The following is a 14558-nucleotide window of genomic DNA, read 5'->3' as shown; positions in this document are numbered from 1 at the left end:
CCTGGAGCTCGTTTGTAGTTAATCCCAATCCTACATTTTGTCTCTAAGTGTGTCTTTCCTACGTTTCATATAAATGGAATCAGACAATATATAGTCTTCTGCATCTGGTTTCTTAGCATATTATATTTGAGATTCTTTCATGTTGTGGCATGTATTAATTAGTATTGTGTTCCTTTTGTTGCTGAATAGTATTCTGTATAGATATACCATATTTATTCATCCATTCACAAGTTGATGGACATTTGAATTGTTTTCTGTCTTTGGCTGTTAAAATGCTGCTGTAAGTAATTGTATGCAAGTTTCTTTGTGGATATATTTTTTTCATTTCTCTTGGCTAAATTCCTAGGATCAAATTTGTTATCTCTTTTAAGTGTAGGTTTTTTTTTCTTTTGCCTACTTGTCTTCTTTAAAAGAAAGCGCTGGATTTTTTCCCCCTCATTCTTTTCCTTTTTTTGTTTTTTTTTTTTCCATTCTTTGTGCCCAGGGAGCACAATACTTGGGAACCCGAGAAAAATTTGGATTGCCCTGAACTAATTTCTGAGTTTATGAAAAAGTATAAGAAGATGAAGGAGGGTGAAAATAACAAACCCAGGGAGAAGTCAGAAAGTAACAAGAGGAAATCCAATTTCTCGAACAATGCTGATGATATCAAATCCAAAAAAAAGAGAGAGGTAAGCTTCTTTCCCCCCTTTTCCCACAAACAGTTGTTTTGCCTCTTGCTGCACCCCTCCTACCCCGCAAGCGGTATTTTGGTGGTTTCAGTTCTAAGGGTGGCCTGCAAGGTAAATTGTTGTGAACAAAAGAGCTTCCAGGGAGGTATGTTGATTAACTACAGCGCCCCCTCCTGGCTGCGTGAGAAATGTACTGTATATTTCACTGAATTGTGTTAAAGTAGCAAAATTAAGTCACTGTAAAACAGGCAGCTCCCTGTCTTCTCCATAAATAGGCAGCTAAGTTATCTTAGCAAGGGAGGGACTTGGTGATGTTTTTAAGGGTAGAAAAGGGCTTTAAAATGTTTACTACTTTTTTCCTTTTGTTTCAAAGAGCACTTTCAAACTTTTATATTCTCTTGCCTTTTTAAATTGATGTGAAATTCACATAACATAAAATTAACCGTTTTCGTTTTTTGTTTTTATTTTTTTAAAGATTTATTTATTTGAGAGAGAGAGCGCGTGCCTGCATGTAGTTGGGGAGGGGCAGAAGGAGAGGGAAGAGAGAGTCACAGCTCTGTGTTCCCCCCGAAAACAGAGCCCAACGTGGGGCTTGATCTCAGGACCCTGAGATCACGACCCAAGTGGAAACCAAGAGTGGGACGCTCAACTGACTGTGCCACCGAGGTGCCCCACAATTAACCATTTTAAAGTGTACGGTCCAGTGGCATGTGTATTCTCTTTTGATTTTATTATTTCTACATATTCCAAATAAATTTTCATCTTGTTTTTGAATCTTATTGTTCAGTTTGAAAAGTATGCTTATGAAATTTTGGTTTGATGTAGTTGCTTTAATTCTACTGATCTTTAGTTCTCAAGTAACTAGCATAAACACTGCTCTTGCCTCTTTTTTCATCTGTATCTTTTCCATCTGTGTACACACATAGACACACACGCTACCCCCCCCCCAGCTTCCATTCCTTTCATTTATTTCAAGGTTATGAAGCCTTTTGTGGTGAAGGATGTATCATACCCTTAACGTTTAATAAAATAAAAGCATAAGTCCACTTCTGAATCTTCTAGCATCACAGCCATAAGCGTCTCTATTTATCTTCATTCTACTTGATATCCACCTTTCTGGAACATTAGTTCTCAGCCCTGGCTGCACATTAGAGTCATCAGGGTGGGGTGGGGGGCTTTAAAAAAAAAGACCTTTTACCCAAGATACACCCCAGACTAGTTAAATTCAGATTTCTGTGGGTTGGGCCCTAGGCATCAGTATTTTAAAGATTTTTTTTTTAATGTATTTATTTGAGAGAGAGAGAAAGAGAGAGAGCACATGAGAGGGGGGAGGGTCAGAGGGAGAAGCAGACTCCCAGCTGAGCAGGGAGCCCGATGCGGGACTCGATCCCGGGACTCCAGGATCATGACCTGAGCCGAAGGCAGTCGCTTAACCAACTGAGCCACCCAGGCGCCCCTAGGCATCAGTATTTTAAAAGACTTACACAAGTGATAGAGAAAATGGGAGATCAGCATTCCAAAAAGAATTGAAATAAGAGTGAAAGATTGGAGGCTACAAGTGAAAGTGGACTCTAGGTTTGTGTCTTTCTCCTTATTTGTTTCCCTGATTAATTTTATTTTTTACCACCTTATTTTTAAAACCACTCTATTCTGGTGTGTTTATCGTTATGATACAGTGTACTGATAAGGAATTTGAGAATGCCTTCCCTTCTCTTAAGGAGCTAAGACTTGGTTCTTTCTTTCTTTTTTCTTAGTCCTTTGTATTCTGGCTTTTGTCATTTGATTCATTTTCTAACTAAAGAGACCAAAAAACAGCACAGCAGAAGACTTGTGACTAACCATTGGTGACATACAGTGTGTATTTCCTCAACCTAAGGTTTCTGTCCTTTCGAAAAGGAGCAGTGTGGCTTTAGACCTACTGGCCAGCATAGAGAGTTTCGTTCCTAGGACAGGTTCTGATGCTGCTGACCTTGAAAACAACCCCCACACATCCCTTGTAATGTTCATCTGGGGCCCCTGGCAGCATTCTCAGCAGTGCTGGCGGCTGTCAGGTGGATAGCCGGGAAGATAGGTGATTGTATGTTTTAAAGGTACAGGAGGGGATTGCGTTTCTTTCTTTAGACCACTGCAGAAGAAATTTGTTAGTCGGCATTATATGCCTGATTTAAGATTACTGCCTGTGTGATGATTTTAGCATTTTCCTCGCCCCGGCTCCTTTTCAGCAGCTTGAACATTTTTCTTCCCTTCCCTCTCTATGTGGCAAACTGTTTTCAGCCGCCAGCTATGATTTACGACTCAGTTCTTGCGCCAGCATTCCAGCTGTGAGCAGCTGTGTGCACATCTGGGAACCTCCTCCCCTTAAGCGCCCCCAAAAGAGGCTGTGTTTTTGAGTCAGTATCTCCCCTGATCCATGCATGGAATTTCCTTCCCAGTGTGGGTTCTGGTATCTCTGGGGACCACCTGGATCCTGAATACTTTGTTTCTCTCAGAAAAAAGCAGGGTGAATGTCAGATCAAAGAGATTATTATGAAAATCAGACATCAGAGATTTAGTTCATTTGGGCAGTCTTACTAAATCTTTTTTATGTTGCTACTAGATAAGTTTGCATTATTTTCCATAATAAGGTCTTTAAAATTACCTGGTTTGTCTAAAATGTCACTGTTTTGCTCTCACCAGTGCCATCACACCTGAATCGGACTTTGTGCTCCTGTCTCAATGGCATGATTGCATTTGACCAAGTTTGAATAATCTCCAAGAAAATTACCAGTTTGTTTTAAGTCACTGTCCAGTTCTGTTCTCTAATGCTAACAACTCATCCACATCAGGAGGGGATAGGCACAGACCAGGGCCTCTTCTCCCAAGTGTGTGGGTATTGCAGTACATGAGCTCTGAAAGAAATTTGCTGTTTTATGGTACTGCCTTGAATCATTCTTACCTCTGTTCTTTCATCAATGTAGACGACTGTGTGAAAGAAGTATTAAAAATATTGGTAAAGGTTAAAGTAAATTAAATGTCTAAAAAAAATTAAGATTGGTATATTTGAAGTTTATAAAATGAAAAAGGGTTTAGTTCGGGTAAGCATGGACTTGTTTATCATCTTGGAAGCAACAATTTAGGGGTAGTCAATTCATACTATCAAGGAGATTAGATTAGAGGGCTAGATGAGTCCTTAGATGATGCCTCCAGAATATCTTAAGGACTATGAGTTTTAGGGGCCGCTGCTCATCCTTGAAGGAGTACTGGAAGAACAACTGCGTCTTCTTAAAAAATATTTCTTGGCGTCACTGTCACTGGCTGGCCCAGTACTGTATTTCTTAAGTTCTAAGAATTTTTTGAATTGGTGACAAAAATGAACTTAGATGGTGCTTTGTTGAACTGAGAAACTGGGTATTTTTTACTCTTCTCTAAGCTGTAACCTTTCTTTATCTTCTATTTATAGCAGAGCAATGATATCGCTCGGGGCTTTGAGAGAGGACTGGAACCAGAAAAGATCATTGGGGCGACAGATTCCTGTGGCGATTTAATGTTCCTAATGAAATGGTGAGAGAGATTGGGCCTCACTGTACAGTTGTGTTTCTTTGCCAGTGGCTTGAATTTGTATGGAAGATAGGGAAGATGGAGTATTCCCCAACTAAGAATTTCGATTGTCAAGGATCTTTGGCTGATATCACCTGTTAGTATTAATGGAAATTAGGGTTGGGAGTGGATTTAAGACATTCTCAAGCTTTGGTATTAAGCCAAATTATTTTAGCACCAATACCTAAGGTAGCTTTGAGGTAGGATACATATAGACATGACCTAACCATTTATTTACACAGTTCTGAATCATTTACCGTCAGACCACGAGCCTGTGGCCATGAGATAGGAGTTGAGTGAGGCTTTTTGCCATCACTGAGGATCAAAACAACTGAATAATCTCAACAAAAAGCATTAAGACTAATACTAGCAAAGTGTAAGTTACTTCATTCGGTGGAGGGGATGTCTCTTAGAGGAAAGGGTAGTTACTTCCCTCAGTTTGGTTTCTTAAAGACAGGGTGATTTATGGTGTGACCCTCACTACCTCTCTGTTTCCAAGTGTTCTGGGCTTGTGACTTAAGTTTGGTCTCTAAATAGAGGCTTCGTGCTGCATTGCCACTGAGGAAGCTAATTTACCTTAAAGTTGTAGAATCAAAAGGTTTAATATTTTATCTGATCGAAATTTTGCTGGTAAATTACCCAGAAGCCTAGATTTGAAGAATCATTATACTCTGTCAGAAGTAAGGAGCTGTATTGACTGCTTTTCCCACTCAGCCATATGTGTTATTTACGATTTACATTCACGTATTAACTAGCTTTTTTTCCCACCACAGTCCAAATTTGAGTGTCTGATCTGAGCTGTGTGTTTTCCCCACCTCTCCTCACCCATAATACCTCTATGAATTAAACATCTCCGTTTTCTAGAAAAGGAGATAGTTGTCTTTGCTCACATCTCAGTGGAATTTTAATTTAAAATACTTTTTTTTTCTCGGTTTGGAATACTGGTTAAGGGACTGGCTAGATTTTTTGTTATATGTGGTAGTAGAGCGTTTGTAACTTGGATAATTGAAATTTGCAGCTAATTCCTACATTTCATTTTAGTGGCTATATTTTACATTCTTATTCTTCCTTAGGTGAGTACTGTTGTGGATTTAAGTTTCTGTTTACTTATTATTCCAAACCATTGTTTTCACCAAAAGGATAATCAGTGTTTAAAAGGCCACAAGATGAGGAAGGTTAAGACCCTTTCACTCAGATGATCCAGAAGCTGGATTGATCATTCTGTGCATAATCAATAGGACTGATTATAGGTTTGATTGTGTTCACTCAATACATAGAAATCAAAATTATAGGAGCAAAATTTATATAACTTCATTTTCAGCCTTTTGATTAAGCCTGCTGTGTTTTCATCTAAGTTCTAGCTGAAGATTTCTGCTTCTGTCTGATGTAGTAGTTAAATGATACTCACTGATAATTTATTTACTTGAATTTCTCCTTGAAAATACTGAGCTGTTAGGGTCCTTCTCACCTTCAAATCAAGATGGAGAAGAAATCAAGTCAGTTAAATCCATATAACAATATAAACCTTGGTTTAGATAGATTCTTTCTCACTCTCACTTCCTCTCCTTCTAAGTCTCATATTCTCTCTCTCCAGGAAAGACACAGATGAAGCAGACCTGGTTCTTGCAAAAGAAGCTAATGTAAAATGTCCACAGATTGTGATAGCATTTTATGAAGAGAGACTGACGTGGCACGCATATCCTGAAGATGCGGAAAACAAAGAGAAAGAAACAGCAAAGAGCTAAAGGAGGGGGTGGTCTCTGTCATTTCTCTTTGTATATAATACATTCACCTCCCTGCCTCCTCTCCCTTCTGCCCACCCCCTTCTATCCTAAACACATCCATAAAAAATGTGCTTATCACTGTGCTCCACAGGAGAAATGTTGGTATTGGTTCTCTTGTAACATAACTGATGGTCTGATTCATGATAAGTGTCTCTCTGTGAAGACCAGGCATTTACATACTGTGTAATTCCCACAGTTTTTTCCTTTGCCCTGATCTCTTCCTTCTGCTCCCCTGTGACCTCAAGATGAGTTTTAACTTTTTAATCACCTTAGAGTCTTGATCTTATCAGGGTTGGTTGCTTTTTAGATTGGGGGATTTTGTTATAATGATGATGAATTTTGGTTTCTTGCTTTGGTTCTTAGAACATGTTGATGACCAGCTAGCTTTTGTTTTGAGATGTTGGGATAGAAAAGATGTTCCCGTCTTTTTAAAAAGCCAATAGCAACTGCCTACCTGTTGGGGCTTTCCCAACCTCATTCAGCTCTACCCAGTAGAATACAGGGTTCCTGGTGTGGTCTTCTGGGCCACCCTCTATTGTTCATCCCCACTTATCCTCCCAGAATAGCTCCATTCCTTGGAGGACTTGAAATGTTACACTCAGATTTGTCAAGGCACTCTTAGCCCCAGGACTTTTGGCCTTGTTTCTTAGCAATCCCTGATTCTGCTTCTGCAAGGTGGTGTAAGTCTGTCGTAAAATGACAAGATTATGAACTGTGGAGATTTTTAGCTATTCATACAGGAGGATGATGGGGTAGGATACAGTTGTCTTTATGATCACCTATGGTATATATGTATTTTTTCCTTCCATCCCTCACATTTGGACTGTATATTTATGTAGGTGTGAGTGACTGCCTGGTGCTTGCTTGTGCCAAGGTGCTAGGCACCCTCCAGCCCTGCCAGCTTTTGTGGCCTCCCAAAGCATTCCTGGTACCAAAGAGGCTTCAGACCTGACCCTCACTTCTCAGTGGACCCAAGTTTCCCTTCCATGCCATTATTTTCAGTGGGGAATTCTTGGAGGGGAGCCATTGGCCACAGTATCAATTTTAAATATTCATAGCGTTTATAGTCATAAATTTCCTGCTTTGTTGACTCCTGGATTTGCCACCAAGAGTCCCCAAGGTATTACTACTCTTCCCCTTTTCCACCCTCAAACTCTTCATTGTATTTTATTTTTAAAAATAGGTTTCTGTGGAAGACTATCACCTCAGAGTGACAGGCCCTAGCATTAGCATGTTGACACAACCTTCTGTCCCTATTCAGAATATTTCCTTTTTTGCTTCCTCGTGCTTTGCCATTATATTGAGAGATGATTATCTGATCTTATCCTTCCATCCTTGTCCCCCCAAGAAATGCCCTACTTCTCTTTAGCCATTTTCTTTTAGTTGGGTGGGGTGGGGGGGGTGACTAGAGAATCAAGACTAAAAGTAAGGAAATAGCAGGGTTATGAGCATCCGTGTCCCAGTCCAAAGCTGAGGAATTAAGAATAAATGCTTGAAATAGCCTTAACTCTAGAGTTCACCAGCCATTGAGGTTGTTTTTGTTGTTGCTTTTGATTTTTAAGACATACAGCTTTCTGGCCAGGAGCAGTCAGCCATTTCTAGATTTTTCAGAGTAATCAGGGGAATGGATAGATTGCTGCAGTCCACAGATGAGCTGAATAATATGCAAATCATATACCCATTCATAGCATTTGTTACCATTGCTTTCCTGCTCAGCTGCTGATTGAATTCTGTGTGCTTGTATAAATTATGTCAAAAATTATACTGCACAGTTGAGAAGACAGCTGTTGCTGCAGTGACATGACAGACTGGAACAATGAAGCTCTTGGTTTAAGTCATCCAGGAAAATCCTTCTGAATGGTAATGTGATTGGGTGAGAACTCCTAACCCGTACCTCAAGTGGGTAGGAGTTTTTAATCTCCATCTTTCTTTACTCTGAAAGAATTCAAGGCCTAGATCAAGTGGTAGATAATTGACGGTTAGTACTTAATTTGATGGGCATCTGAAAGAAAGAACGGATGGTCAGGAAGCAGATTTGTCATCAAAGTAGCCAAGGATATAATTAGGGTAGACAAGAATAAGACAAAAGTAGGCCAGAGCCCCTGAGGTGGTGAGCTGGGCCTGTTGATTTGCAGGTGGAGAAAATGACAGCTTATCCATGGAGCCCGTGTGTGTCTCCCAGGAGCAGTGGGCATGTAAACTATAGTGACTGTTTTTCAGACCAAAATCAACATGGACAAAGAACACAACAGAGTTAGTTGCTGCTGAGATTGGTCCTGAGAAAGCTGGGGCACGTGTTTGCTGTGGTTATAGGTGATGTTTAAGACATTCATCAAAATCTGATTTTCTTTTAGCAAAGGAAGTACCATCTACTACTCATCAGCTCTTTCATACCTTATTCTTCACTCCATCTTTTCTGTTCACAGTTTATTGAATCATGGTCTTGTACTGACTGCTGCCAGAACAGTTGTTTTCTCCCTGCCTACCCACAGCTGCTTCGGTTGGAATGTAGGCAGTCAGAGGCCGGTTCTGGCTTCAGCCCTCAGCAGAAGGGAAACCAGATGCCTGCCTTGTGTCTCTGGCTTTGTTAGTTCTGAACAGCTATCCTGGCCCTTGCAGAATTGTGACCTCAAATGGAGACCTGTCTTCATGGGGCTTTCTCCTCAGAAGAGTTAGTAGCCACGGGCTAAGCACTCCTAAACATCTAGGTCTCTGGTGCTCGAAGCATATTTTTCCTGTATTTACTTAGTCTTCTTTCAAAACCTCTTTCTAATGCTGAATTTCTTCTAGTAATCAGCATTCAAGGATCTCCCTTTCCATAGAAGGTAGCAGAGCCTTGCCCAGCAGAGTTTACTAGTAGGTCAGTGTAGCTGCTTTTCTGGGCCCTGCACTGGGACAGTGCCCTCATGTTAGGATTAGCTGTTAAGAACATCAGCCCTGATGGAAGCACCCATTTTTAACCTGGAGAGAACCATATCATTTTTCCTCCCGCAGTCCAGTTTTTGTCTGCCCAAGGGAGCATTTGAGCCTGTGGTGTTCCTTAATCAAGTCTAGGTGGTCCTTGACTGTCCCCCAGCCATATCTGTGTACTGCTCTTTGTTGGTGATGAAAGGTTAGTCCTGTTCCATAGCTTGGGCAGTTAGGTTATTCTTAACTCTCTTCATTCCTGTTCTGTAGCTACCCTGCAGTCCATTTTCCTTCTCTTCAGGTCAGATCCTAGGGCTTTTTGGAAGGTACTTGGGATTTTCCTGCAATTTTGTTGGATCTGTGTTTAGTCCAACTCACCTCAGGTGCAGTGAGGGGTCAGAGGGACCTATCTTGTGTCTGGGCTAGAGAGCAATTGTCTTTGCCCTTAGGGTTTGAATTCAAGGGCCTAAAATATTGCTTTCCAATGACATGAGAACACCAGGCAGGGTTAGGTCATTAGATTTGAAATGTGGAGGTTGTTCCTCACAAATGAGATCAAAGGGAAAGCTCATTTTGCATCCATGATTCCATCCTTTTGGTTTAGGTTTTTAGATTAAAAATTGTAGTGTGGAGGTCTGTACCTTTGTAATCAGACTGCCAAGCAGGCATACCTGTGGCAAGGTGGAGAGAGGAATGGTTTGAATCCAGTATATTCTAGTTTCAGGCTGGCTTTATGGCTAATCATAAAAGTTACATTCTCAAAAACAGAGATGTTACCAGCCTTGCACCCAGGAGTATGTGATGTGCTCAGAATTCAGTGCCCCACCCAGTTAATAGTGTGTGGATTTGTATTGAGCTGTCCATATTCTGGCCACCTAGTGTGCATCAACATTCATTTTATTCCACAAGCATTTTTTTGGCCTTGGGGGTACAGAGTTCAAGAAGATACAGCCCCTGACCACAAAGAACTTTCATACTGATGTGGGATGAACTGACTGTTAATAGTTCAGTGAAATAAATGCTACAAATGGGTACACATTTTTTATTTGGGGACAGTAGGAGGGTGACAGTTCATAGGGGGATAGACCTGGACCTTGGATGAACTGAGCTAACTGGCCATAGATGGACTATAACAAGGGCTTGTTTTATTCCAGAAAATAAGGATAACTAAAGGTTGGTTAGCAGTGCTGTTGCTGAGAGAGAAAATAACAGGTGAGTGGGCATTGAGAGTCCCGCATTTTGATCCCTGTTATGGGCTCTTTGCCAAAGTATTTAATGGTCTGGTTAATTCTTGCCTGTGGAAAGTATTATCTATGTTGCAGATCCAGTTCTGTGGTGTTACATTATTGTGGGTTCTGTAACATTTATTCCTCATGGACATTTTATCAGAGTTGCTCACACGTTTTTGTTTCTCATCCCTTTTGGAAGAATTAACTTGAGGTTGGCTTTAAGCCTAAAACAAGGACATACTTTTCAATGACAAGGGATTTGCTAAAGGCTTAGGGGCACATCTCTTAACACATGAGCATCTACTGTGTGCAGTGTAGTTTTATTCAACACTGCAAGGTGGTGATTTCTAAGCAGACGTGTGTCAATTATGTGGAAACCTCTCCGGGAAGTGCACATACCCTGGCATTTCAGATTTAATCAATCTAGGGAAGTCTAGAGTGAGGCCTAGCCCTGCTGAGAAGCAGTCTGACTTGAAGAAGTTTCTTAATTCTGAACTGTGTAATCATAAGAAAAAGATGCTTTTCTCTGTCTGGATCATTGAGAGTTGACTAACTTTGGAAGTGAGAATTCCCAGGAATGAAGAGTAACTGTTCTGGATAATTAAAATGTGAAGGTTCTTTGGATAGCTTCATAAAAACAATTCTAATTTCTTTGTGCTTGCGCTGGATTTCTTGAATTTTAAACTACCTCATCTTTTTAGAGTTACTTCAGCTTGTCCTTTCCACTCTAACATCATGCTTGACTTTGGTTGTTTTCTGACATGGAATTTTTTCTATGCCTTGACAGCATGTTCTCTTGCCTTTTCATCCTGATCCTCATTTCATCATCTCATATTGTTCTTCTGTCAGAGAAATATTTTAAAATAGTTTAAAATCTTGGCTTTTGGGAAGAAAGTGATCCTTCAAGGCTGTTTGTCTCTGGGATCAGTAAGAAAGAGTTAAAACAAGGTGGTGGGGGGAGGGGACAGAACCTGCACTGGAGGCAGCTGAGGAGGGAAGAGCCATTAATTAAGACAATTTCAAAGTCAACTGATTGTGATCATTAATGTCACAATAGATCAAAACCTAATTATCACAGCCTAGGTAAGAGCCATCAGTATTAATCGGAAAATCTAATAGGAAACTATTATCAAGAAATTAGGCTAAATTGAATGCAATGAACTTTTTATCTTGCCATTCTGTTTGTGTGTGTGTGTGAGAGAGAGAGAGAGGTCCCCTGGCATTGGCAGGTGTGACCCTCACAGTTGATCTAGGTGCCAGTGGCCAGTTCATCACACTTTTCAAACAGACTGAACCTGAACTGTCATTGTCATTTTAATGTCTTGAACATTATCATCACCTGGACTTTTCCAGTGTGACCAGCAATCAATGAAAAAAGGTTAATATTTAGGTCTTGGGATGGTTGGTCCTGCCTGGAATGAGAGTATCCCTGGTGGACATTATACTGTGTGTGTTGGCAAATCATTCTTTGAGCTTCAGATGTATGTAGAGTCCTGCTGCTCTGGCTATTTCAAGGGGGTACAGAGGAAAAGAGGGGCTTCCTGCCTGGAGATTCTTCAAGGAGACCCGAGAAGATAAGAATTTAATTGTGTCACAGAGCTTTTAAAGCTCAAGTCAGTGTTTTGCAGTTTCCAGTAGCTTTAGGATTTAATTCTAAGCTAGGGCTAACTGTGGATTTAGTATTTTTTCCCCTAGTTTTAGGATAAGGATCATAATGATTACTGCCAGAATCCAGTTGTAAGTTCGGGGGGTGGGGGGGGGGAGAAGGTGTTTTTTCTTTTACTCTTTCGTCCAAGAGTTATGCCCCTGTTGGGATATTAAAGAATATTACAAGAGTCTTACAACTAGTTCTAGGGAACGCTTCATCCCCTCTCTCTGAATGGAAGACTAGGGGTCACCATTTATATCCTTAATCTCGAGAGCCATTTATGAAGATCCTGCCAACTCCTGGAGTTGGGCTGGCGCAGAAAGGTTGGAAAGATGCTGCCTTGTGGGCATTGAGGAGAGGGACAGGCGGCAGCAGGAGGGCATCTGGTGGCCAGATCCCGCTGCCTGGCTTAGCCTGGAGAGAGTGCTGCGGCCACTGCTGTTGCTAGCCTTGCGCCCCTCCCCTGACCTTGCAGCTCAGAGCACTACCAAGACCACCGCTGGGGACAAGGTTCTTGCCTGAATAAGGTCTTGTTCTTGGATTTTAGGATTTAGGAATAGGGGTTACTCAGTATAGAACTTCGGAAAATCAGTGTAACTTACTCCCTCACCTCTTAATGGTGAAGTGAGTATTTCTTTACAAAAGAATTCATGCCCTGAATGCTTAAAATGTAATTTTATTTGCAAAACATCAATTAACACATGATTTTCAGAAGCAGTCTGTGTCTCCAAGGTTCCTCACATTATGCCAGATAAATAATAGGCCCTCTGTTAATACTTGTGGGTTGGTTGAGTTCATCTAGTTTGCAGAGTGAAGTGTACCTGCTGACTTCCTTTTGCTCGCACATGCACTCTAAGAAGTAAGATGCCCTAGGGGGTGAAACAAGAATTGAGTGGATGCTGACTATGTGTGCCAACCTCCTCAACTGATTCATAATGGCTGACCTTGGGCAAGTCACTCCTTTCAATGCCTCAGTTCCCCATCTGTCAAATGGGGTTAATGATACTGACCTACCTCACAGGGGTGTTGTGAGGCATTGTAAATCAAAGTTGGTAGAATACTTTAGGGTCCTCGATGGAGGATGCCTTGAGCCGAAGTCTAAAGTCTAGACCTGACCTAGGCTTTAGTCCTCACTGAGCTGTCCCAAGGTTTGGAACTACTAGTGACCTCGGCAAGTTCTCTGCCCCCCACCCCTCATCAAAGCTGCTAGTTCAGGTGTTGACAGTGTTTTTGTGAATGTTGGAGTCTTAATAGTCCAGACATAGGATGTTCTGGGGGAAGGCACTTAGTATTTTCTATATCTTGCATCCACAAAGAGAGGCTGTTTCAGACCCAAGAGCATTGGATTAGGGAACTGTGAGGCAGGGATGCTACTGCTTGTTTTCTCTCTGCGGGTTGGGAATTAAGGCCCCATTCCCCATGGGATTGGAACAGACTTCAGCTGTCTCAGGAGCGAAGTGAACACAGTGGGCTTAATTGATATCGTTGGTTTTATCGAGTTTCCCCCCCACCCCGAACTGAGTCACTGCACCCTTTGTTTCCCCCTTATAAGAATCAGTTGGTTCAATAAACATAACCACTTTCTCCATCCCCTACCAGAAAAGAGCCACTTTGGGAAATTTTTTTCTAGAGATATGTTTAACACTCTTAAAGCTTCATCCAACTTAACTGTACTCATTTGTCATCTTTTTCTCAGTGTCCACAGTCTGAACTTGACTTTGACCTGTTTTTCCTCCGGTTTGGGAAAAGTTTGGACACTATTTCTATTTGCCCAGATGTGGGCTCAGCCAGCTCCTCTTCCCAACAGGGCTCTTTCTCCTTTCCCTCTCCTTGGCCCTAGACGTGTAACCCATGGAAAAGCACAAGGTCCTGGCCCCTTGCTGCGGTCACATTCCCGGTTCTCCGTGCTTTGTGGACTTGCTCTGTTCCCCCAGCTCTGGTGGCACCTGGTAGTTCTGTGGAGTTCTGGAGGATGGAGAGAGCACAGTCTGACCTCCTGCCAAGTAGCCAGGAGTTGATACACCCATGGCCCAGCAGCCTTGCCACCCTTTCCCACAGGATGGGATGTGAGAGACTCTGAGAGGCTGGGCTTCTTTCCACACTCTGTCCCATCCTGAGTAGCAAAACACATCATGCTTGGTAGCCAGATTTCTAAGTGGAAAAATGGGAAATTGAATTCTCTATGGACCTTTTTGGTTTGTGGGGGAGTTTTGGTTGTGTTCCTCGGTTTTAGTTCAGCCAAACATGTCGGCTTTTCATTTTTTTTATTTTTTTAGGATAAGTGATATATATATATGTTCGCCTTTTAAATGTAAATGTTTAAAAGTAGGCAATTTATGTGTTTCCACAACTGACATTGATGCAGACCTCATTCTCTCCCCCTCTTCCACCCTCCTCTTTTCCCTCTTTTCATACTCTTGTATTGGTTCTAATAAATGGTTGCTTTTCAAATACGGATCCTGAGTGGTGGTTTGAAGATCTGGGTCTGACACCCTTCCTTAATTTGGTCCCTGGAATGTCAGCCAGTTGTCACACATGCCTTTCTAAAAGAGCAGCGAGACTTCCAGAACAAGGGCTTTCTTCTTTTTTTTTTTTGTAAAGATTTTATTTATTTGACAGAGAGACAAAGTGAGAGAGGGAACACAAGCAGGGGGAGTGGGCGAGGAAGAAGCAGGCCTCCCGCTGAGCAGGGAGCCCGATGCGGGGCTCGATCCCAGGACCCCCGGATCATCACCTGAGCTGA

The 14558-nt window shown here is 41.7% G+C and overlaps 1 protein-coding gene across 4 annotated transcripts in view; it reads left to right on the top strand.

Moving 5' to 3' along the window:
* Nucleotides 1–14266, top strand: part of CBX5 (chromobox 5) — a 36390-nt gene extending 22124 nt beyond the window's left edge. For 3 of the 4 annotated variants that reach the window (XM_036124229.2, XM_036124230.2, XM_036124231.2), the window contains exons 3-5: nucleotides 485–671; nucleotides 4111–4211; nucleotides 5842–14266. In XM_036124229.2, coding sequence (XP_035980122.1) covers nucleotides 485–671; nucleotides 4111–4211; nucleotides 5842–5992 — 439 coding nt within the window. In that variant the 3' untranslated portion in view covers nucleotides 5993–14266. The remainder of the gene's footprint in view (nucleotides 1–484; nucleotides 672–4110; nucleotides 4212–5841) is intronic. The other variant, XM_036124232.2, reaches the window with a different exon arrangement.
* The last annotated feature ends 292 nt before the right edge of the window (nucleotides 14267–14558 follow it).

This window comes from Halichoerus grypus, chromosome 6 (genome assembly GCF_964656455.1).
Source record: "Halichoerus grypus chromosome 6, mHalGry1.hap1.1, whole genome shotgun sequence".
Classification (NCBI taxonomy): domain Eukaryota; kingdom Metazoa; phylum Chordata; class Mammalia; order Carnivora; family Phocidae; genus Halichoerus; species Halichoerus grypus.
The sequence above is the reverse complement of the archived record's forward strand: the minus strand, read 5'-3'. Positions and strand labels throughout refer to the sequence as shown.